This window comes from Tachypleus tridentatus, chromosome 9 (assembly GCF_004210375.1).
Source record: "Tachypleus tridentatus isolate NWPU-2018 chromosome 9, ASM421037v1, whole genome shotgun sequence".
Classification (NCBI taxonomy): domain Eukaryota; kingdom Metazoa; phylum Arthropoda; class Merostomata; order Xiphosura; family Limulidae; genus Tachypleus; species Tachypleus tridentatus.
In genome coordinates, this window is record NC_134833.1 from 73887307 (window position 1) to 73913991 (window position 26685).

Here is a 26685-nt window from a genome sequence, read left to right on the forward strand (position 1 = left end):
AGGTTAAATTCAGTATTCGTTAATTTTTATCATGTTTGCTTTTTTTATAAAGTAAATATGAGGCTTTTCCTTCCTCATATTTGGAGAATATGGTTTTTCTTTCCCACGTTTTCAGTTACAAACTCCAATCATTAAGCAAAGCTAGAACTCGTAAAATTAATGTTATTTAAAAATAGACTAAAAAAGTTAAAACTGTAAAATGGTTAGAGGAATTTTTCTGAAATATAATATTAAAAATAATTTAAGTCTATTAACATAGCCAATAACAAACAAAACATACGAGTTTTAAAAAAATATGTTGAGGTTATAGCGTATTTTGTTTTCACTTCAAACTTGTCTGATCAATAAGAGATTTTCTATAGTGTATAATAGTTACTTAACAGTTGTGTGAATTATTTGTAGTTGTTGTTATTAAACTGAAACTTTTAACTACTACAGGATTAAAAAACAGGACGTTCTTTGTTTCTGACGGAAGTGACGTTTAGATTTCTCAGGAAGAGGCGAAACTTCATCCTGTGTAACTTCCGCCTTTTCAGTGGTGAAGCACGTTTGGATAGAATTGTTTTCAGTTTTAATTTTCTGCGTATATAGTTTTGGCGGATTTTTATGACCAAAGTTTATGTGTGCTGTGATGAGTAATTGTATCTCGACTAAATTTTGTGACTGCTAATTAATTAAAGAGGAAATCTACTTCTCAACTTATCGTACAGGAAATATATACTTAGTGACGTTTATGTCATTTTGTTCAAAGGTTCAAATCGTATATTCGCTACATGTTCAAGGTTTTATCAGCATATATTTTTGTTTTATCAGGTACTCCAGATAGAACTCTAAATCTGCCACAAAAAAGCTTTATCAGAGACTGTGCAATTTTAATTCATTATGTGTTACAGATGATATGAGAATTATGTATCTCCTCGTTCCACTAAAGTTGAACTTGTATGATCACGATTACAAATCAAATTTTGTGAGATTCAGTAAAACCACTGTGAAAAAACCTAGATGTGGGCGTGTTCGCGTGTAAATTGCTCGTGTAGAAGAAAGTAGTGTGTATTTCAGCAACTCACTGCCAGTTTCAATGTCGGTGCGAGCTAACAAAGTCTACTTTACATCATGTGCTGTGGTCATGGTTATGGTAGTTGTCTTATTCTCAGTCAACAAGCTTGCCAGCGATTTAAATCAGGTACATTATATAATTTCCTTATTTCCTACATCAAGTAGTAAAGCAGGTTTACTGGCCTACGTAATAATCAAACTTATAAAACAAGTTGGTGCAGTGTAGTCTGTTGAATGCATATGTAGAATAGAATAACTTACTTCAGTAAATGTATCTTTTGTGTAAAAAACTGGTTTTCTTTCAGACTAAACAGACTTGTACGATCAGAACAAACAGATCAAAATTGACTGTTTTAAGTTATTTTATATTTTCTTTTGTTTCATTGTTTTTAAACTGTTGGTAATAAACTATAAGTATTTCTTTTACTTAAATATAAATTCCTTCCAGAAAAATAAACTAATGCTAAAAGAATAATTGAAAACTAAAATAACTTAAACTAAGAAAAAATGGTTAACCCCTAGAAAAGCATATAAATGCAGCGTCTATTTAGACACTATTATAATGTATAAATATATTTTTCTATGAGTAATTAGTTTATCGTTTATCAGTATTTTTTTCATACACGTTAACAAATTTTATTTTAGACGAAGACTACATTTAGATTTTAAAAATCTTATTTCTCGAAAGTCATTTCGTATTTCACCTAACCAATATTGAAATGTTTGCATGACCGATTAGTTTTGCTGGTTTTCAACATTTTGTATTTGAAAGAGCAGAATGACAGACTTTTGTGATATTACCCAGAGAAATAAAAGGATAATTAGCTTAGATGTTTTAATCCTAGAAGTCGTAATATCCAGTTGTGTTAACTGTTCAAATATTGAACTTTTTCTTATAAAACTAGTCAAAAATTGATACAAAGTATTAATCCTACTTTAGTGTTATAACGTTTTCAAGAAACCAAATATCAAAAACTAAAGTGAAAAATAATCCAATAAAATGTAAAATGTTCGAGTCTCAGTGAGAAATGCAACCAGTTACGTAACTAAAGCCTTATCTTTATTATTTCTCCTTGTCCCAGATTCAGTCGACAACGATATTTCATATGGAACCCAAAACGTGCTGCTCGAATTTACATCTATGTGCTCTATAATATTGCGTACTTCGTGTGTAATATCTAATTAACAGTTTGGTGGTGTAACAAGGCGTATCCATCATATACGTATAATAAACATTGGTTCATTGTTTATTTACGCCCACATAAATACGACGCTTACTTTAACTTACAGTTAACACAGTGGAATCTAATTACGCAAACATAATTTCGTAGTTTAATTCAAACCAAATTTTCCTCTTCCAGAAGGGGGAATTCCCTGTAGTCTCATGGCTTACAGTGTAAGTTAACTACTATTATTACTTGACATATTGAAAGTAAACTAACGACACACTTAAACTGAATTACAAGCAGAACAAAATGGTTATTCAGAAGTACATGCTCAAATCTGCATATAATACATTATGTTTACACATTATGTTTTTTTGTTTTTCAAAATTAAGATACAGTACAGGAAATCATCAAGGAAACAGTGAATACAATGTTTATAAAATGCAAATATTATGAAATTTCCTTGTGTATGAAAAGTAATTGTACAGCCACGTTTTGACAGTTTGCGATAAATTAGACACTACTCCACACATAGTCATACTATTCCCAGCAGTAGTGTGGTATTGTATACATGATTTCGAAGACAAAAATACCATATGGTAAACCTATAAAACTTAGTGTTGGCTGAGGCAAATTTTATTTTTTAATAGTAGTCATATGGAAGTTCTGGAGAAAGTTTGTGAGGCGTGTGTTTGTGTGTTTTCTTAGAGCAAAGCCACATCAGGCTATCTGCTGAGCACACCGAGGGGAATCGAAAGTTTGTGAAACTAGAATTATTAATAATAGAACAGTCAACGAAGAAAGTCAAACTCTTTAAAAGAGATGTGACGTGAGTATATGTAAGTACCACGAAGTGGTCTTAATTGATGTGTAGCTACTCACAAACTGCTGATTAGGAGATATAGTCAAATCAAATGTTTACAATAACATTAGACTTCAACAAATCGGACAAGACTAATTGGAAGACGGTGCTGTTTCTGGAGGAATTCAAGTACAAATTGTAAGAGAAAAATCAATGTTAGGTTGTTCAATGGTAAAGAAGAAAACGATACCGTGGCCAACGAATATCGTATCTAGAAAAGCATGCTGACATCAACGCAAGAGTTATCCACCAATGTCATTGGATATTTACACAAAATTAATATTCACTATATCAAGAATAAGAGTTGTTGGACAAAGATTCGTCCTCCTTCTAAAACACACAGTAAATGTGATAAAATATATTTGAAATAAAGAAGAGGCCAATGGAACACTCGCAGTTATGGCTTGGTGTGCGCAAAGTCCACTCATGAAAAATAATGAAGTATTTATGATCTTACATTTAAACTGATAAGGACAAATGGCAAGCAAACAACCTTACTGAATTATGGGGAAAAACACACGACATTTAGAACAATATTTTACAATTACATATTGAAAAACGTGTAACATAAAATCAAGCAACGACATAAAAGAAGTGAATTGTATAACCTATCATAGGCAGTTGTTGATCAAAGCACTTGACTGACAATTTGAGGGTCGCGGGCTCGATTCTTCATTTTACCAAACATGCACATCCTTTCAGTCTTGGGGGCTTTTGAAAAGTAACGGTGAATTCTACTATTCGTTGGTAAGCTCAAGAGTTAGCGGTTGGTGGTGATGACTAGCTGTCTTCCCTCTAGTCTTTCACTGCTGAATTAGACATGGCTAGCATAGATAGCTCTAGTGTAGCTTTGCGCGAAATTCAAACCAAAATTATATAATCCATCCCGTTTAATTTTGTATTTTTTGTGCTAATAAGCTGTTCCAATGTTAAACTGACCAGAAGTAATTATTTTGGTTCCTGTATACGGTATATGTGCCTCTCGCGCAGTTTAATGATTATATTCAGTACAATATAGAGTGCACACATTCATAAACATTTATTTGTCTTAGCCCAGAGCTACACGATAGGCCATCTGCGCTCTGTTCATCATGGGAAATCGAGTTTTGGATTTTAGTGCTGTGTGTCCGTGGACTTACCATTGAGGTTATTCAAAGACGAACACCTCCCAGTGGCACAGCGGCATTTCTGCGGAGTCACACCGCTAGAAACCAGGTTTCGATACTGTGGTGGGCAGAGCACAGATAGCCCATTCTGTAGCTTTGTGTTTAATTTCAAACACACAAACAACTAAAATGATGGCTGATAGGTGAACACAGATATAGATACTGATTTATACCCTATGATAGAGTAAGAACCTTACAGATGGCTGAGTTATTAGTTATTATTCCATTCGCTTATTAACACAACAACCCAACCTTGAAATAATTTTCTAATTAACTACCTTGCAGGTTTGTACGATTAACAAAAGAAGGACTTTGGATGTTTATATTTAAATATCAACGCAGATGACAAGTAAATACATTGTATAAGGTCAACAACACGACTTTAGTCCCTCGGTAGAACAACTGTAAGTCTACGAAATTACAAAGCTAAAATGCGGGTTCATTTCCGTGCAGTAGACACTATAAATAGCTCAATGTACCTTTGCCCTAAAACAAATAAAACAGAAATCAATATTTCTTTCAAATAATGTTATTGTCCACACAACTAAAGTATCAGAAAGTTTCAGATTTTGCTAAAAAAGTACAAACAACAACAACAACAAACCAGTGCTTCTCCAACTGAGTTCAACGAATCTCGATATACACAAGGAGAGATTCGCAATTAAATAAAATTATATGTATATGAATTAAAACACTTAATTTAGTAATACAACCTCTTATACACAGAAAATACTCCCCCACCGCGAAACGAGCAAAAGTTCTGTTTTTGAATTTCGCCCAAAGCTACACAAGGGTTATCTGCGCTAGCCTTCCCTAATTTAGCAGTGTAAAACTAAAGGGAAGGCAGCTAGCCATCACCAACCACCGCCAACTTTTAGGCTACTCTTTTACTAACGAATAGAGGGATTGACCGTCATATTATAACGCTTACACGGCTGAAAGGGCAAGCATGTTTGGTGTGGCGGGGATTTGAGCCAGCGACTCTTAGATTACGAGTCGAATGCCTTAACCACCTGGCCATGCCGGGTTTCGATAAAGGAAACCTAAGTTTTTTTTTTAAGACATTCAGTATTATTGAAAGTTGTAAAAAATATATATCGTTTGTCACCAGAAAGTGTACTTGGATTATTTTAATATAAATGTATTAAGGATAACGGTGCGTTACTCAGAAATACATACCTTAAAACATACTCTGCTTTCGAGGTATATACGAATATGGTTAACCATTGTTTCTGTTCACGAGCTCACCAATCTGTTTGGTCTTACGTAAGTCTACTAGTGAGATAAAAATCTACCTAGTTCCTATTATACTGTTTCAATGGAATAAACAGGCTATAGAATAAATGACTTCGTTATAAAGAAATCACGTACTAGTCTTAAGTGAGAAAAGTTCAAGGTGAAATTATACATATAAAAAAACAACAACAAAAACATTCGGTGTAGCTCATTTTATCAGCAGGACTAATTACGTGTTTTAATATTTAAGTGTAGAACAAAAACAAATTGGGACTAGGCTAGTCTCCTAATGTATGAAAATACTATAAAACGTTTTGCTTTCCCTTTTTTTTTTGATAACAAGCTTTAAGGCGAACATAATACAAATTATTTAGTTACATCAATATTAAAGTTTCTGGAAAACAAACGACTGTAACAATTGAAATGACACTTTCAGCTGATAGTTTAGTGTGTTTACCATATTTATCTTGATTTATTTTATCTCTTTCTCTTTTCTCTCTGAATAATACGGGCTCACAACAGCTGTATCTAGAGTGTCAAAATGCTGTTGTCCCCTAGTGTTAACCTAGAGAGCTTATATCACCACACGCAAGATATTGAAATAGAAGGATAATTTATGGTATTATAACTATCCATTTACCTTTAAATAATATTTTAAATCTCTTGCCTTCTTGACAAACAATGTGTTTTTAAGCTAAACATGATTTTACCGGTAAGAAGCCTTTAAAGTTTTGTTACGTAATGACAATTTGTTTTATTTATCTCAGAAACAGTTTTCATGTTCCTATGATTACGAATTTTTTGGACCATCTCGTATCTTTTATCAATTGAACAAAAAAAATATTGAGGAAAGCAAGGAAACCTGAAAATCCATAAAAACATTCTATTTTATTCAATAAGCTTAAATAGTTTTTACCCTTTTTTGTTTTACTCTAACTATAAAATAGCTCATAACATGCTTTGTTTGAGAAACATTAACGAAGAAACTTGTTTTTTAGCAACATATTTTGAGACAGTTTAAAATTTTGAAAACTCAAAATTCATTTAAACTTTGCTACAATGCTTCGTTTACAAACATCATTTTTAATTTCAATTGCATCTCAGTGTTTATTATTAAAATATATCACAGCTGAAGCACCTTATGAAAAATAAAATGTTAAAGGTATTTATAAGTTATTTTACAAGAAGTAAAAAAAATTCACATACTTTAAAAAGTACATTACTAGAATACATTTAGTCTTATTTAGATATTAAGTTTGAATTTGAGATGATACATTCAGGCTCAAAATTCAATTACTTAATTGTCAGAAACCGTTTGGAAAAATCTTTACTTTCAATTAAATAATGTTCTTTATAATTTGTCCAATAATTTGTTTTGTTTTGGAACAGCATAAAGCAGTCACTAATAAAAGTGTTTCTAATGTGTTATTACAGACAAAAAAGTGCAAGCCTGAAAGCTAGACGAAAGATAATTATAAGTTGGCCCCTCAAAAGAAAAAAAAACATAGTATGCTTGACTTGGGAAAAAGGTTTTACCTACAAATTGTTACAGTTTTTTTGTAGTATTTAAAGCTTGTATTTACCAAAAATAGTGAAGATAATTAAGAAACACCTCTTAATATATTTTTTGTGCGTGTTCAAAAAGTAGTTTATTGAAACTTGCTCTAATAAACTACTTCTTATATCTACTTTTTGTAACTCAAAGAATTTGAATAAGAAAATACATTGATTTTTTTTTACATTGTTTAGACAATCTATTCATATTTTTTCTCTCCTGAAGGTCTTGTCTGTAAATTCACAATAAAGACGTGACATTGCAACAGAAATAATAAAATAAACAATTAAAAACTCACAAACACATAATAATAATATTTTTGTTACTGATTAGCTAAATCAACTCGGTAGTTTTAGCATATACGTAGTTTGCTACTTTTAGCTCAGTTTGAGTTTTGTGGCACATCGATATGTTTGTGGACTTACAACTTTGGAAATCGGATTTCGATAACGTGGTGAGCAGAGCATGGATAGACCATTGTGTAGCTTCGTGCTTATCTTCAAACAAACAAACAATACATTCATATAAAAACATTATTTTATTTCTTTCGTAAAATCAACGATACACTGTGTATTGCTATTCTCAAGTTGTGGCGGGCTTTTAAACAAAAAATAAAATACAACAGGAGTAATTTTATGTTCACGCACATAGAAAACAATATATACATCAACGAAACTTGAGCAGTAATAATTTAACTTCAGATTACTTATGTTACTTACTACATAGTACTGACATAATATTATTTGCGTATTATATCATATAGATAAAGTGCGAAACTCTTATAGCTTACCTGGCTGTGAAACTTAGGGCCCAATGCTTGCGTCCCGTTGCTGCAAAATGGAGTTAAGAATTCGCTACAATAATGATGCTAGTCCCACTATTTGACTATTCAAGGCCAAGAGCTGGCGGCGGATGGTGTTGTCTAGCTGTCTTAGATATGGCGAACATTTGTGTAGTTTTACAATGATTTAAAAAAAGAAAAAAGATGTAAGATATTCTTTGCTTAAAGTACTTTATCTAGGACACCATATGACGATATGGTAGAAATCAATTGTCTTCAGAAATATAATATGATGAATTTGTCGTGCACCTACTTTATTTTCATATCTCTGTGTGTACAAAGGTGTCAAGCGTTTACAGAATGTTTCTTTAAAGCCATTTTGGGAATTTTAAAATTTCATTTTGTATTCAGCAATAATAGTATTTGGGTTAAGCCAGTATCGTTATACGTCGTGCTAAGAAATAGAAAATAAATTTAGATTTCAGCACATCCCGTAATTCTTGGGATCATTGCTAAGTAAATAATTGTTTGTTTTGAAATATCGCACAAAGCTACTCGAGGGCTATCTGTGCTAGCCGTCCCTAATTTAGCAGTGTAAGACTAGAGGGAAGGCAGCTAGTCATCACCACCCACCGCCAACTCTTGGGCTATTCTTTTACCAACGAATAGTGGGATTGACTGTCACATTATGACGCTCCTACGGCTGAAAGGGCGAGCATATTTGGCGCGATGGGGATGCGAACCCGCCACCGTCAGATTACGAGTCGCACGCCTTAACACGCTTGGCCATGCCGGACCTAAGTAAATAATACCCAAGTAGTTAAAATCAATCTACGTTATGGTCCTTGAGAAAGTGGAAAAACAAAATACAGCACGAAATAATAAATATACAGTGTTACGTGCAAAATATGAGTTTGTTAAACGTTTACCAAGATTTAAAGTTAATTTTAGCAAAAAATAATAATCAGTAAAATATTTTATTAAGATAGAAATACAAATTGCAACTCTACCCTCTGCACAAAAGTGGTTCACCCCAACATAAATATGTTCATTTTCTTATAAGTTACAATAAGTGATATACCAAGAACGTAAATATCTGTGTAATGCTTAAATGCAACAGGAACAAAGTTATAAATTAGGAGAAGCGGCGAAACTATTTGCACTTTCGATTTACACTGGCTTCAGTTGTTTGGCAATTTTCAAACTTTTGTTCCGCTTCTAAATTATAAGCTTTTTTTCCTTGATTTTATCTGTAAATATTTCTGGTTGACGTACACGTCGTTCTTTTCCTGATTTAACGAACGAAAATTGTTACGGATGATTAAAAGTCTATTAGTTGAGCGCCTTAGCGCTTCGTGTTGTTTCTATAGCAACCAAGCAGTGTGTGTTTTGTGATTGCAAGTTTATGAGCAGCAATAGTTAACAAGATTTCGACAATTAAACGAAAAAAAGCAGTTTTTTTTTTAAATATGAAAACTCGGAATCAGGAGACTCTGTAATAATATTCTTACTGAACACGTGAAATATTTTGTAGAGCAGTATAAATCCTTAGACATACCATTGTGCCTTTGGGGAGCACGAAATATGTACTCAGTTTGATAAATGTCTATATGTATATATATTTTCATGCTTGACATATGGTAGTTTAGAACATTAGCAATCGTATAAGCTTAAGACATAGCATGAGAAAACTTTGAATTAAGCACAGTATTCCCAGTGATATTGTGAAAGCTTTTCTAATTTGTATTGATTGTTTGTGTTTTCTTATAACAAAGCCACAAACGGGCTATCTGCAGAGTCCGCCGAGGGAAATCGATTGGTTTGGTTTGTTTTGAATTTCGCGCAAAGCTACTCGAGGGTTATCTGCACTAGCCATCCCTAATTAAGCAGTGTAAGACTAGAGGGAAGGCATCTAGTAATCACCACCCACCGCCAACTCTTGGGCTACTCTTTTAACAACGAATAGTGGGATGAACGTAACATTATAACGCCCCCAAGACTGAAAAGGCGAGCACGTTTGGTGGAACGAGGGGAATCAAACCCATGATTTTAAATTGATGGACGCATATATTTGAAAGCAAAACATTTACAGAAACGTATTACTTTTTGGTCTGTAGTTCACCCTGGGGTGGATACAATTACTTACCTCAACCATTGAAGTTATTCGAGTATTCAGATAATTACAAGCATCACTTAGATTTTTCTGAAATTTTATCTTTCGTTTGTCTTTATACTTATCTTTCCGTTACTTTCACATGTTATTTTAGAACATGTAAGTTACAGTAATTTTGTTAAAAGTTTTTTATGCAATGTAAATATTTAGATTTTACACTGACAAACATGTGTTTTTGGTACAACATACAAAAAGTAAGAAAATTGCTTTACTCTTATCTTCTTGACAACAGTTGAGGTAAGAAAAATCACGAAATAGCTAAGCCATTAAATGTAATAGGAGTTTGTTTACCTTTATCTTTCTGTTTAAGAATGCTCTCTTCGGTCAAACACGCTCTCTAGTTTAATGTTTTGTTTGTTTTGGAATGTCGCACAAAGCTACTCGAGGGCTATCTGTGCTAGCCGTCCCTAATTTAGCAGTGTAAGACTAGAGGGAAGGCGGCTAGTCATCACCACCCACCGCCAACTCTTGGGCTACTCTTTTACCAACAAATAGTGGGATTGACCGTCACATTATAACGCCCCCACGGCTGGGAGGGCGAGCATGTTTGGCGCAACGGGGATGCGAATCCGCGACCCTCAGATTACGACTCGGACGCCTTAACACGCTTGGCCATGCCGGGCCGCTAGTTTAATGACTAGAAGCATTATTATAGTCAAACGTTCTAAATTATCTAAAGCATTTTTTTCTTTACTTGTATTGATTTAATAAACATAAAAAAATCTAAAAGATTCTGTGGTATCTATGATCATCAACTTGAAGATGCAAAAGAAAAACACAACTTAGGAGCCTCAGTAGATAAAGAAAGATAATAATGTAATGCTAGAGAAAATCAGGAGAAATAGTGTTGTTCATGAGTAGCAAAATACATTTTAATTATATTTCAACATAAGAAAGGGAAAGATATATGAACTCTGTCTCAGTGTGCCTGTGGGAAACTTTTGAAGGATCAGGATTGAATTGGCATGTAATTAAGTCCATAAAAATATGTTAGAGGTTAAACAATGAAACTACTACCTTCGATAAATATCTAACACCAAACAGTTGTTATTTGCTGCTAACATAAGCTGGAATATATTATTAAACATAACCATACTTTACGATATTTTTATTTTGAACTCTCCGAAATTTTAATCTTTACATATAAAATTAAAGAAAAAAAGTATAAGTATTTAAATAAATAAAAACAAAAGTTCTAATAAATACACGAAGAACAAAATGATATAAACACACATGAAGATATGGCATGAAAGTGAACATTGAATCCGACACCAACTGGGTATCAATCTAACAGAGTCTATGTTAAGTGTGTTGAAATCATATCTTTTGTGAATAGTGTGAGTAGGACATTGACTGCTTGTCACACTTAGTTTTTCCCAAAGACTGGACTTAGACCTGCAAGGTTAAGTACGAAGTCCCACAAGAAATATCATTTATCTCATTGTCTAGACTTAGCAGTGGCCATTCTTCAATTATCACATGAGCCTTTGTCTTGCATTTAGTTAGTAAATCTGTATATTTCCTTGTCCAACTGCTTTTTATTTAAAGTCTTCCCCTGTTGTATATGCAGTTTTTTTGATATTGTCTCGTATGTAGCAAAACTGGGTAGCTTTTTATCGCTTATTACAGTGTGCTGACATATTTTGTGGGCTAACACAAACCGGCACCTGCATTTATTTCATGCTACAGTGCAATAGAACAATCGAGAACTCCTTATGGATTTCCGTTTCTCGCCATAGTATTCACGACATTAGATCATTCTCATTTGTGATTAAGCAAAATACTGAATATTTTAATGTTTGGTTGAATGGAATAAACATCAGATTTTGACACGTCTTAAAACATTATTATGTTGATTGGTGTACAAGTTTTCTCGAGTTAAAATTGGAAAGTGCGTACTGAAGTTCTTATACGTGACATTTGCTACATGTTGAAAGATATTTTTGACATGAAATTTAAGTTAAAATTATTTCTGACTTTATCACATTTAAAAGGCCCAGCATGGTCAGGTGGTTAAAGCGCTCGACTCGTAAACCTGAGGGTCGCGAGTTCGAATCTATTCACACCAATCATGCTCGCCCTTTCAACCGTAGGGGCGTTATAAAGTAACGGTCAATCCCACTATTTGTTGGTAAAAGAGTAGTCCAAGAGTAGGCGGTGCATGGTAATGATTAGCTGCCTTCCCTCTAGTCTTGAACTGCTAAATTAGAGACTGCTAACGCGAAATTCAAAACAAACACATTTAGAAGATTGTGTGATTTTTGTTGTTTAATAAAATGAATTACAATTTGGAAGCTTAATTTTAAACACCTCGTTTCTATTTTCCCATGATATTTTGTAACCGATTTAGCTATTATATGACCACCATTATGAACTATTTATTCTACGAAACAAGCAGTTATTTAGTATTATGTGCTATAACAGTGAGCTGGACCGAACAGTTTCTTAGTACAAGCAACAAGGACGAAAGGGAAACTATAATGAGGCACGTGAAATACATTGGACGTCCTTGTCCAGTTGGAAGTGAACAAGTGAAATATGACTCTTTGAGTGAAACGTACGAAACACAAAGCTGCTTCAGATCACCTGACATAATACCCGAAACGTAACACACAAATTCTGGCGTCAAGTAGATATGCGCATATAGTCGAAGAGCTCATTAAAGCGAGTAAATATGTTTCTTGGTTACATTCTCCGGATATTAAAAAAAAAAATGGAGTCACGAAAAAATTCTCATTAATATATAGCAGGCTATCAAAGAGGTCGAAAATTCCTTATAATAAAGTAATATGGCTGCTTCTGTATAAAAGATGTTAAAGTCCAAGAACATGTAGAAACTATACATATAGTGGCAACTTGTCAACCATAATTAGGATCATAAATAATGTAATACAATACTATATCAAACATATAGGGACAACCAAGCAAACAAGTTAGACATTACTTTTTTAACCTTGTTGCTGCTCATTAGTTTAATAAATGTTTGTCTGGCCTATTTCAAATTACATTTACATTTAACTATATGTTACATCAGTAAGTATTTAGGTTCTTTCAGTTTTACCCAAAATGGCAAGAACTGTTTTTCTTATATGTAAACCACAGTTCTTTAGGTGAAAAGGTAAACAAAGATAAAAAGTGATTTCCGTTTGCTAAGGTGTTAAATAATTTTAGTGCTCATTTATGATATTAAAGCATTTTCGACGCGAAGAAAAAATGGCCCAGTTTGTGTTCATGTAATATATGTATAACTATCTTCACATTTTTTTGCCCTAAAACACAACACTACACTTAAAAACATTAATCATTTTTAACGAAAAATAAGCATTTCTTTTTTCTCCTTTCTAGATTTTCAAAAGTGTAGGTCAATGGAAAAAAAGTTGTATACATATGTGATTATACACTGTTAAATTGATAAGTAGAAACAATTAATAATATATGTAGCGTATAATGTTACGTTATGTAGTTTTACGTCATTCCTGAAAAGGTAATCAGAAAATAATAATAATAAATATATATACACTAAGGTTGTATTATTTACAGATGATTTGTTTGTTTGGAAATTTCGCACAAAGCTACTCGAGGGCTATCTGTGCTAGCCGTCCCTAATTTAGCAGTGTAAGACTAGAGGGAAGGCAGCTAGTCATCACCACCCACCGCCAACTCTTGGGCTACTCTTTACCAACGAATAGTGGGATTGACCGTCACATTATACACCCCCACGGCTGGGAGGGCGAGCATGTTTAGCGCGACGCGGGCGCGAACCCGCGAATTACGAGTCGCACGCCTTACGCGCTAGGCCATGCCGGGCCTATTTACAGATGAAACAAGAACAATCATTGGATTGTATATCTTCTCCCTTTGGTCCTATTCGAGGGTGGTATGTTTAAACTGGATAACGACAGATTTCACTTTCGATAAATTAGAAGCTACTTCTCGGATCCAGAATAATTAAAAAATCGAATCATTTTTAATAGTGTGAAGAGGAGTCTCAACTTTATGTGTCCATGAGATAAGAAATTACAGAGTTAATAACCTCAAACAGCAAACGTTTCTCAAAGTGAAGCAGAATCAGGATCCAGATTTAGATATGGACCATATCTGGAGAGAAGTATACCATATCGACTTTTCCTTTTTTGTAAAAAATTCGTTTACATCGGTATAATAGTTTTCGGGATACAAAAATACAAACTGGTAGATAGACAACCGGACCCGAATCTACCAATACTTCGTAGAAGGATGTTAAAACCACATTGTTGTGTAACATTTTAAGGCACCGTTACTAAATTAGACATTACTGAGCATTATGTGATGTTGTTCGTGATACCTCGATAAAGATTCTTGTCAGAGTGAGGTGTGAAAACGAAAATTTAGAAACGTAACAGGAAAGTTGAAAGATTTTGGTAGCGACTGCTAGCTGTCAGCCATTTCATACGTAAGATATATGAAAATGAATGTTACTGGATTTATTTTAAATTTGATACAAATTTTCCAACAATATATTTCCGAAATGTTTCATAGGTTTGTTTCAGAATGATTGAGTTAAGCTATACAAAGGGCTAATTGTACATGCCGTCTTTAATTTTCAACCGGTTAACAAGAACGAAAGTAGTCAACAACTTCTACTGATAGCTGTTCTTCTCTAATTAAATATTACGATTTGACTGTTATTATTATGACATAATGACAGCTTCAAAGTACGGAGTGAATTTTTACGGCAATGGGACATGAACCATAGGATTCACAGTCAGAACATATTTGATATCGGAACATACCTTGCCTATTTCCACGGGCTAATTTAAGCTTAGTTAACACAGTCCCCGAGTAAAATTATTGTAGATGTTGAAACAAAATTGCATAATACTAGTAATGTCCATACAAAGCTTACGTTATTACAAATATACCACCCTATAACACCAAAATGTTGTTTCTAATTAATTAAACAGTCAACAACATTTTGCTGTTATAATGTCGTTTATTTCTAGTACTAGATGTGTTATACACACCAATGTACACTACAGATACTAAGTAATGCTTTACTTGCACTGAAATCGTTAGTTTGTAGGTAAAAGTTTAGGAACGGAGCATGTGTGCTTAACGATGGAGGTAGTGCAACCTTTCTTAAACACATTGAAACCTTTTGTTTTAAACACTTCGCATACTATGTATATATGCTATCACAACATGGAGCAAAGTCTATAATAATGTCAAATATTCGTGTGTTGTTTTTAGATGACAGTTGTCCAAGGTCCAGAACTGATACTTTAACCAACGTGTCCATGACTGATAGACTTAAGAATGCATGACGTGAAGATCATGTATAAAACGAAATTAACTCAATCGTGATTTAATAATGTCTTATTTGCTGTCTGATATCGCTTTTATAATAAATTAAAAACAACAACAACAAAATATAGACAAATTGGCAACATTAAACTCTGTTTGGCAAACACTTTCTAAATTTTTGTTCTTTCAATATAAATATAACCGTTTAGTAATGATAATGATAAAAAGTTCCAAACCATTAACTGTAAGCAATATTATGGTATTTTCAGATAAGCTGATTTCCTTATAAGATAGATCCGCTAATAACAGCAAGGTTGTATGGGAAATTTTATGAGTAATCTGAATCTGTTAACTCAACTGAGTTTGTAAGTTGGGCGAGAAACAGAGTAGATACATTTTAGGGACAGTGAAATCAATATTTTTTATTATCAACACAACAATATCAACAGGAATACGTACTATGTAGTAAAGTAGATGATTTACCCTACTGGATCATTAACTAGATCTTAAGCTTTTTAGCCCTTGAGATCAACCGCTGCAAAACCAATTATGAGAAAAGTCCAGTAGGAGCGTCCCTAAAAGTTAGGTATCATGCCTGCACGAAATCTTCAGTTTCTTTGTCTTGATGGCGTCACCACTTGACCTATCGCAATATATTAACATTTCAATGTCTTCCCTTTAACTAACGAAAAAATATGTTTATTTTTTCGGCAGTACAGTAAGAGACAATAGGTCTGAAAAAAATGGAGAGAGAGGCACATAAGGGAAGCTAAATATTGCAATTTGTACTGTTGTGATGTTACCAAAACGTGAGCATGTCATGAATGATGAAAAGAATTATACACTCCGTAGGCTACACTATAGCACGAAACACGAACTTTAAAGGCAGAAAATAAGAAGTTCAACTAGATTTATGACTGATGAATGTTTTCTTATTCAATTTCTTTGAGAGAAAAAGTCTTAGTTTTTTTTTAAATTATTAAGGTAAATAAGCTAGACGTTTAATGAACAAAACCAAATATAAGAAAACCAGTTTTTCCGCACAAGAAACGTGCTTTGGCAGCTTTATTTCAAGGTTTCATTACTGTTTACCAACTATAAACTTGCCAAGTTGAAACTTGAAGCGAATTTAAACTCGTTTTGTTGGATTTGTTTATTTGAGAAAGCACATGTGAAACAAAATTTGAGATTGTTTAAAGAGGTGAATCTTGAGATAAAGGGGGGCTAGAACTCCTGTGTTTACTTATTTCGGTAAATTTGAACACAGTTTTGTTTGTTTTTTAATTTACGCAAAACTATTCGAGGCTATCTGTTCTAGTCGTCTCTAATTTAGCAGTGAAAGACTAGAAGATAGGCGGCCAGTAATCACCACCTGCTGCCAACTCTTGGGCTACTCTTTTACCAACGGATAGAGAGATTGATCTTCACATTATAATGCTCTCATGGCTGAAAGGGTGAGCGCGTTTGGTGGGACGGTGATTCGAACACACGACCCTCAGATTACTAGTTAAGAGCCCTAACCACTTGCCATACAGAACCAAAAACCTTGGTTATTTATCATTTCATTGCATCTATAGTCAAGTCGTTTCTTGCATCCGCAAAAATTCTAAATCTACTTTCAACACTGCAATGAATTTTGAAAGAAGACGAAGTATGGTTCACAGTAAACACATTAACAGTATGATAAATGTTTTGTATATTTGTTAATCCCTTTTCTTCATCAAAATGAGTATCATCTTTTTTTCACAAAATTCACGTTTTGGTGAAAAGAAGAAATAAACAAATGAGTTAGTCATGTAGTCAGCTGAATAACAACGAATAAATAAACAATTAATTGTGACGATATGTAACATATTATACAAGCACCTAATATATTTACACAAGTGAATGATAGGTGCAGAATGTAAGGTAAGATGTGCAAAATTTTATTCGCATTATTCCAGTACCGTTTTTGTTTTTTTTTGCAGTTGTTAAAATCAAATTTGATTTTTAGACGTACTGTTATTAAAGAGAAAAATGTAATCTTCATAACATGTAGATTATGCATACAATTCACCACATATAAATTTGTTTCTGCACTTCTGTATTACGCGCTAACCAGTGGTATGTTAGCACTTACAGTACCAGAATTCGGGTATTGATACCAGTGTTGGGCAGAGTACAGACAGCTTTGTGCATAATTACGAACAACAACAAACAACTTATATAGAAAATTAATATCTGAGAGAGGATATTTTCATAAGACCTTCAATATTACTCTATACAGTTAGTTTTCTCTAAGTTAATTATTATTTTGTTGACAAGTCAGCATGTTTCTGCAGAAGAGATGTATATTTTTCTTCTCTTATTTTTTTGATAAAAAAGGCTGTTCTCTTTTTTAAAGATTGCAGCCAATTTGTATACGGGTCACACTAAAATGACGTCACATTAGGGACGCTTAACGTTACTGTTTGCACTATCGTAACGTCGCTAATGCGTTCACACACCGTGAATCGCAAGAAAAATTATGCACTGTGTAGCCTACAACGCAGCATAACACATGAACTTCGAAAGCAAGAAATAAAACTATTTGTTAGTTTTAATTTCGTTTTTATTTATTCTTCAAACAGAAAACCTTCGGAGAACTTGCGGAGGTACATCTGGTTTCCTTACAGCTGTTTTACACTATGTTTAAAATTTCTGATAACTTGCATTTATAAAACCTTTATTCAATATTTTGTTCCCTGATGTTTTCCTAAAGTATGATTAACATTTACAGGAACTTGAGTACTCGCAATTCGAAAAATGAGATTGAAAAGAAAGAAGGAAACTGATTGGTCAGTTTTCGAAATTATCCATAACTGGATGGTAACAGTTTTAAATTACCAAGTTTCCATTAGTTTTAGAAACATTTTTATAAAAAGAAACCCCTTTGTTCACCTAAGCGACAACTTATGCACATATGAAATGAGCGGCCAGATCAGAAACGTTCAAGATCAGGCATAGTTGCCTCTAATTTTGAGGTGTGATCAGAGGTAGAACAATTAGTCAACAGCGTTCATCTCTTGAAAAGGGCACTCTTAACCAAAGAGTAGCTCTTATAAAGCACAAAAGCTGAACTTGAGAACCTCGTGTTTGATAGCACCATGACTGAAATATGAGACTTTCAGATCCCCAGGTCGATACGTTTACCTGGACAACGTTCAGAACCAGCCTATTCGTAACAAGAGGGAATCCTCAATAGCCGAGGAACTTGAATTTATATTAGAGAGGATTAGGCCTTCCGCTGCCACAGCAACTGCCTTCGGACCTACAGCGCTAGAAAATGGGTTTAGATACCCGTGATGGACAGAGCACAATTAGATCTTTGTGTAACTTTGTGCTTAACTACAAACAAATAGATAGATTAAAGTAAATTAATCTATGAGGCCTTCCCTTCTTTTTATTAGCCATATTTTTGTGCGCCAGCAACACGAAGTGTGGGACGCGCGTATACTTGATTTGATTTTAGTACTCATTAGGATTTTTACCAGGCTACCCTCAAATTGAATGCTTTTTGAGGCAGAATTAGAATAAATTAATTTTTGAGACCTTGGGCTTCGTCAGATACATCAATCTATAGGATCTGAACTTCTAAGTCCAAAACTGTAATTGTATCTCAAATCTATCAAGAGATGATGGAACTATGAGTTAAAAGGGTGCACTTAAAAAAAAATCTGAGTAATGCTATGCGCTGCAATGATACAGCTAAAACTAAAAGAAAAGACAAAATTTTTAAAAACTAATTAAAACTATTAATATTTATATATTTGAAAAATTTTTTGACATACACATATTTTATTTGCTGTATTGATGCATGACGAATACTCAGAATCTTGGTAAAGTGTGTTTAAAGACTGTGTTTTCAAGGTTTGATTTCCAGTAATGGACATTGATAATCCATTGTGTAACTTTGCGCTTTAAGCAAACAAAAGCGTTTTTTCAATATGTTATCAGCAGTTAATAGTTGTAGTTAAGTAGTTTTATATCACATAATGTGAGCTATTATAACATGAAATAACAAACAGTAACAAAGATTATAAACCACAATATTTCTACTCTGTTCTGATACCCAGTTAGGAGATTGTGGCACTAATTATTCCTGCTGATCCTAGTTTTAATTTTTGTGGGTTATGATAGTCAATTAACAAAAACATTGTTTCACAGGAATTATAAAATGTTTACAAAAACTATCAGATCCTAAAAAGAAAGTGCAGAAATTATGAGCAAATCGGAAAAAATTTAATTAATAAGATATATTTTGCATTTACTGAAACTCGAAACTAAGGATTTTATTTAGATTTTGAAATCCTATTTAAGCTGTGAAGAATAATATTTTATTGATATTCATCATTCTGTTTCAGAAAGAAGATTTCCAAGCAGGTGATGAAGTTCATCTCGAAACAAATCATAGAACACTGAATCTTAAAACATACCGTGACCAGAAAAGGGTTTCGAGTGGAAAGAGATTCCGACGCGTTGCTTTAAATATCACCACAATCTCGATGGATAAGAACACAACGAAAATACAAAACGACCTTTATAATATTAGTCAAATTACGCCAGTAGATGATTTAATAAACTTGGAAGTCGATAACGTCACTGATTCTGTTTCATCAAATAATACAGTCACAACCAAAGCGTTAGATATTTATATGCCTCATTCGGATAATAATGTTAATTCTCCTGTTCCTAATTTGCCTACATCACCATCTTTCACTTCCGTTTCCGATGTTTCAAATTTTACAGGTGATATTCAAAGTGCTGTTACTACGACAGTGTCTGTGGATGTGTCGTTATCAATGTTAATGAACTCAACCTTGACAGACGCAACCCCATTGTATTCTGATATTAAAAAACAGACAATTAATCCTGAGACTACATCAGAATTTCTTCAAACTACTTACAACAACAGAAACAATTTCACAGAAGGCACTACAACAATATCTACGTTAACAGAAATACCCATTTGTCCTGGTGTCAATATCTCCACTGTACATTCAATAAAAGACAGTCAAGTGAAACTGGAATTACTCAATTTGTCAGAAATTATAACTTATAATTTAAATTATAGCGTTCTTATGTGTTACCAAAAGAATATCGATTCTCAAAGTGGAACTCTTATCAAGACTATAGAGTGCATACACGACGTCTTAGAAGATTTTATTTGCTCAAATTTTACCACATTAGATAATTTATCTCCTTTTACAAATTATTCAATTTTTGTGCAAGTTTTGTGTTCCAACCAATTCTGTGGCCCAAGCGATTTTGTGAATGTTCAAACTGATGTAGGAGGTAAGTTGAACGGAACAGAATGATCTACTTGACGCAGGGACTGAACATAGCTGAACATAAATATATTAGATCTTCGTTGGTAATTGAATTTCCAGGAAAAATATGCTTCTCCCCTTTAAATACAAATATGACACGACTATCAGTTTCTGTGATGTAATGAATAATGTCATACATTGTTAGACAAGCGTGAATTATTTCTTCAAATGAAATAAGCATACGACACTGTTCTTATGTTTAAACATATTCTATATTATATAAAGAAAAATTAATGTGTCTCAGAAGCAAAGACAAGCCAGTATAACAAAACCTATCTTCTGAAAGCATATTATGTATATTTTCTCCAGTTTTGATTGCAAAAACATTAATTTTTATTCGGTTTATTTTATATCTGTATTGCTTAATTATAAAATCGTAATCAGAATATTTATTTTCAAACTGTTTTTTATTAAGGAAATAGAAAGTGATTATTTAATAAATAATGATATTTCCAATAACTATAAAATTATGACTATTTATATCAAATACATCAACTATTTCATTATCTATAAGAACTTAAGTTTAATGTTTTATTAAATGTTTTGTACAAGGTCAGGTTCTAATGGTACAAAATTATTTCTAATATGAATCAGGACTTTGAGATATCAAACCCAAAGACTAAACGTTTCGAATTTATTTTGAAAACGTGGCTCTGTTGATGGAAACAATTTTATTTTGACGTTTTGCTATAAGATATAGAATGTAATCATTTAGTTCAAAAGCAACACCTAGTCATATTTAACACTATGCTACTGGTTTGACGACAAATATAGGTATAAAGTATAACTCTCTAAGTCACTAGCTCTAAATCTTTTCAATCCTGTGTGCTACATTTTGTCTAATACAAATTCGGGCCTAATTAAAACAAGTCGATAAACTTAGTAGCAGAACAATAAAACACATAGCTTAATTTGCTGCTGTAATATTATGGGGTTAAGTACAAAGTAACTGAAAAAAACTGAGATAAAAAAATGTTATTTTGAGTGAATAATATGCAAGTAATAAATAATAAAAAAATAGTAAGAGAAAGTTTTGATGTTACTATTTTCCTAATAAAAATTTGCTGACTTTTTATTTTTTGCTTTAAAGTTACACTGGGCTATCTGCTGTTTTCACTGCAGGAATGAAACCTCAGACCTTGGGGTGTAACTCTGTAAACTTACCGCTCTCTCACCTTGGGACTCTGATTTTAGTGATATATATATATATATACTATATCGTTACAGTTACTTATCGTAATCTGTCATAATACCATAAGATATCCTACAAATTTCAATATAATCTAATTTAAATTATATTTAAATATAAGTTTAAACTATATTTTACCGTTCCCTGTATTTCAGCCACTAGTCTGAGAGTTTATAAAATTAAAAAATCATGTTATAATACCCTAGTGTAGGCACAGATAACTCATTGAGTAACTTTGTGCAAAGAAATAAATTATATAATATGTTAAGTAAAACAGCTTTTAAACGTTTGGTATATCTCATTTTGTTTATGAAAACTGTTATGATCAACTTGATTTTCTGCTTAATAATGTATTACATATTCATCATTTTTGTCATAAGGCCGCTAACATCACAGGCCTGCGAATTTAAACTTAATAAAAGTTATTTTTGTTTTAATAACAGAGTTTCCATGATTCAGCTACACAGATTTCGAAAACAATATTATTTTTGCTATCGCATAAGATTTTTTTTTTTTTTTTTTTACAAATGGGAAGAAAAACTCTTGCTTAATCAATTATTATTTCGTTTACCATAGTGAAACGTATTATTGCGTTTGTTATGTTCGGGTTCTAAAACGAACGATAAGATTCTCATGTCACGATTGATCTAGAGAAATCTATAACCAGTGGTTGTCAACATTTCAAGCGTAATAAAATGTGACCCGATTTTATTGAAAATAATTCATTTATGTAAAAGCATATATCACGTTTTGTGGAAAAGATCTGTACATGATGCAGAAAAAAATATATACACGTTTCAGATTCAGCATACAGGAATTAAAGTAGAACATGTAAAAATTTCAAAACAATAAAATCATCGCAGGCCTGTGTATTTAAAGACACTGAGTCTGCCTAACTAACAGATGATATTATAAGTTTGGAGAGTCTCCTTTTCACAATTTATCAATTTATCTTTCTTTGATAGAACCGAGTGCACCACAAAACTTCACCTTAGAGCTTATGAATTACACTTTTGTTGCACTGAAGTGGAAAGAACCTAAAATAAAAAACGGACCAGTTGATGGATATCAGATAAAGTGGATGTTGGAAGCCACTCAACATTCAAATTGTTCCATAGAATCATCTTTTGGTAAAAAGGGGGAAGTTATTTTAGGAAATACATTTCACTATGCAATTGGTGGACTAATTCCGTGGACCAACTATGAAATAACAATTAAGGCGTTCAACAAAAACAAAAATAATGTAACACGTGAAGGGAAGGAAACCACCCGGAATATAACAACTGGCTCATACTGTAAGTATTCCAGGTATACATCCCACAGTCATACTATTATTTATGCATAAAACATCAGGTGCTTTAACCCACAACGTCCTGAAAGTATTCGCATTATAAAGAAATTACTACTATGCCCTACACCAATATATATATAGTTGGATTTATCACTTATATATACGTATTATAACCATAAAATTTTCAACCCATAAACCAAAACACATTAACACGAAAATTTTAAAACTTTTTTGTTAAAATACGCTGCACATTTTTAAAAAAATGGTCATAGGGTACAGGCTACAACGTGAGATTATAAAATGTGTCCTTGGTTTTGGAGGTGACTGCGGAATAGGACCTACATTCCAGTGGGAATACACCGTCTATTAGTCTTAAACTCCAATTCGCTAGTCTCACATAAGAAAATTAAAAATTAGCAGAGCGAGATGTTGGGGCTCAAGCCCACAATGCCCCACATCTATATCATCCTTCACTGTCTGCAGACAATTGTGGGAAGGTGACTACTCTCCCAAGTTAAAGTAAGGAAAAGATAGGTATAAAAAGACAAAAAATAAAAAAGGAAAATAAGGTACTACCATTTGGGGGTACGTAAGATAAAACGCACCTCTTTGAAGTTAGCATTCCTGCCCCTAATATGGTAGAGGCACTAATTAACACGACATCAGCATAAATATTGTTTATTGTAGGTTCTGAAAAAGGCAACTCCAGTGTTTTTACAAAAGTTACAAAAGTTCTTACTCAGTTATAAGTACTTATCAGTCTGCAGATAGTCATCTTCTGTGAGTGTCGTGGTTTTATACGCGGCTAAAGGTGTGCATCCGCATAAAGAAGTGCCACGTTCTCAGATTACCTTTTTTAAAACTATTCACGTTAATGTGTTTTGATTTATGGTTTGAAAATGTTATGGTTATAATATAATTAATCAGAGGTTGGAATTTGCTGTTTTTAAGGCAGTTTTTTCTCGTGATTATGTTTATTCATTTATCTTCATTTAGATATAATTATTTAATTTCACTATAATGTGATAACGTAGATACATTTGCTATCTATGACAAATATTGTACAAGTTTTTATCAACTTTTTCCACAGATTTATACGATTATCTATTATTTAAAATAATTTCAATTTGAGAAACTGCAAAGCATTATGTAAATCTTTATTAACATAGTTCATTAACCATTTATTTTAGTAACAGAAATTAAAGTAGAACTTTCGTGGTTCTGTTAACTCCTTCCTTTTTTACTGATAAATAAGTAAAAAAAGAAGACCTTACAGCTAAACATCTACATCATTCTGAATTAAAACTGAGTTAGAAAAGATACAATAAGGATAAAATCGGAGAATTTACCAATGTAATTTACAATGATTTTATTTTTTAATAAACACTTGTGTATAATGATCGCACCACTGATCGTACCTGTTCTAAAAACTAATCTAACTGTAAAAGCCGTAAACTGTAATAATATATATATATAACGTGCAATAGTTTTCCCTGAAACAAATACACTTACAAATGATACATAAAACAGAAAAATTTCTGTTCACCGTAAGTTCCAACTTTACTTTACCTTCTGTTAATCATGTGTTATAATTTTACTACACTATCTTCTCACCATGTGTTACAACAATAATGTTACTACACCGTCTGTCACCATATTTTATAACGTATATTACACTTTCTATTTACCATGTGTTGTAGTGTTTGCTAAACTTTATTTTCCTCGTGAGTTGTAACGGTTACATTTATGTTTATTCATCCTGTATAGCAAGTCTACTGGAATTTATATGCGTTTATGATGTATTTACTTTTATATTGCTTTTGCTTATTGCATTTTCTGCTCAATCCGTGTTTTATCCTTTACAGGATTTATTGTTTTCTTTATGTCAAAAAATTGAAAGGACCTTACTTTTACGCGGTGCATTCATTTTTCACAGCAGTTAATGTTAAAACTTTTCGTATAATCACGGCTCACCTTATATGTTGTAATGCTTACAATACTTTAAGTTTTTGATTATTATTCTGTAACTCTTAATTTGCACAGTACGTTTTCGTATCACGTGGGGTAAATTTGTAATAATGCATATGTTCTATTTGCATCTTGAATGTTTACTTTGTTGATTGTAAGTATTATAAGTCTTGTGTCTTTTTGTGAGTTATAACTATTTGAGTAGTTTATTGTTTAAAATAATATCTGTTCGTTTTTTATGTTGTATTGTTAAGAGGAAATGCAATATTTTACGCGTGTATTGAGTAAACTACGAAGCGTTTATAAATATTACTAATTTACTTTCTAAGAGAAGCTTATTAAAAGTGAAAAGTGAAGAGTTACTGGGTCAATGTATTTAACATTCACTTTATTTCTTAGACCCAAGTAAGCCGAGAAATTTTACAGCTAAGGCCTTGAATTCTAGCGCTATAAGGTTACGATGGAAAGACCCCAAATGTCCTTATGGAACTATCGTACATTATAATATCAGTTGGAGTTTAGGAGATCACGATGTTACATTTCGAGTTATCGAAGATATAAACATAACAGAATACGACGTGAACAATCTGAAACCATGGTCTCATTACAACCTTACAATATCTGTTGAAAATGATAGCCAGTTTAAAAGTGAAATTGTATCAACGTCTGAAAGAACACATCCTGCTGGTAGGTATTTTACTCTTTCTATTTAGGGATCATATTAATATTTACCGAATAGAAATATTTTATATTTTCATAGTTATAAGTACTTATACGGAAAATAGTGATTTTTTTGGAAGTTGGACAATTCTGTTTGCTTAAAAAATATATATTTTTTTGTTTAAATTGTTATGATTTGAAAATACATTAATGTTCTATTGTATTCAGGTGTATTCTTACAATTATTCTTTCTAGGTAATTCTAAGTTTATTTTTGTGCCGTTCACCAATTTCACTTGATTTGGGGATAATTTGTTGTAAAAACTAAACATTCGGCAAACTTGTGATCTGAATTATATTAATATATTATTTTTAAAATAGGATATAACAAGAAAGAAATATCATATTTATGTTCGAATTTACTCCTATTTCTAATTTTTATAATGCATTAACATATAGCAATATACAATACTAATTAGTGTAAAGGCAGATAATTCGTCAATGTATTTGCCTCGTTAGCTTAAGTGTTAAAACAAAGGATACTATGTAATTATAGTTTATTTTTCGAATATAAACCGGAATAGCTGCCAGCAAGCCAGAAGATCTTGAAGTTCGAAACTTGACTTCAAAGTCTCTTCGATTAATATGGAAAGTTCCTTCTCAACCAAATGGAGATATTTCAGAATTTTACCTTGTTGGTTCTGAAAAAGACAACTCCAGTGTTTTTACAAAAGTTACGCCTTTCAACGATACGTGTTTCGATGTTTTTGAATTAAAGCCCTTTACTAATTATAGCTTTTGTATAAAAGCTCTTACCAAGTTCAACGGAGAGGACATTTTTGGAGAGAAAGAATGCATTGATACAGAAACTAAGGAAGACTGTAAGTAAAAAATAACTCATAAGAAAGTAGGCCTTTCGTACGTAGAATATATTTTTAATTAAAATAATTAT

General features: G+C 32.6%; 1 protein-coding gene across 6 annotated transcripts in view; it reads left to right on the top strand.

The window, feature by feature from the left end:
• Window positions 1–534: 534 nt before the first annotated feature.
• Window positions 535–26685, top strand: part of LOC143225503 (tyrosine-protein phosphatase 10D-like) — an 82151-nt gene continuing 56000 nt past the window's right edge. For all 6 annotated transcript variants that reach the window (XR_013013885.1, XR_013013886.1, XM_076455062.1 and 3 more), the window contains exons 1-5: window positions 535–1183; window positions 19661–20591; window positions 22781–23110; window positions 25474–25761; window positions 26318–26614. Coding sequence is in view for 4 of the 6 variants with exons in the window: in XM_076455062.1 (XP_076311177.1) it covers window positions 1079–1183; window positions 19661–20591; window positions 22781–23110; window positions 25474–25761; window positions 26318–26614 (1951 nt within the window). In the remaining 2 variants the exon portion in view is untranslated. The remainder of the gene's footprint in view (window positions 1184–19660; window positions 20592–22780; window positions 23111–25473; window positions 25762–26317; window positions 26615–26685) is intronic.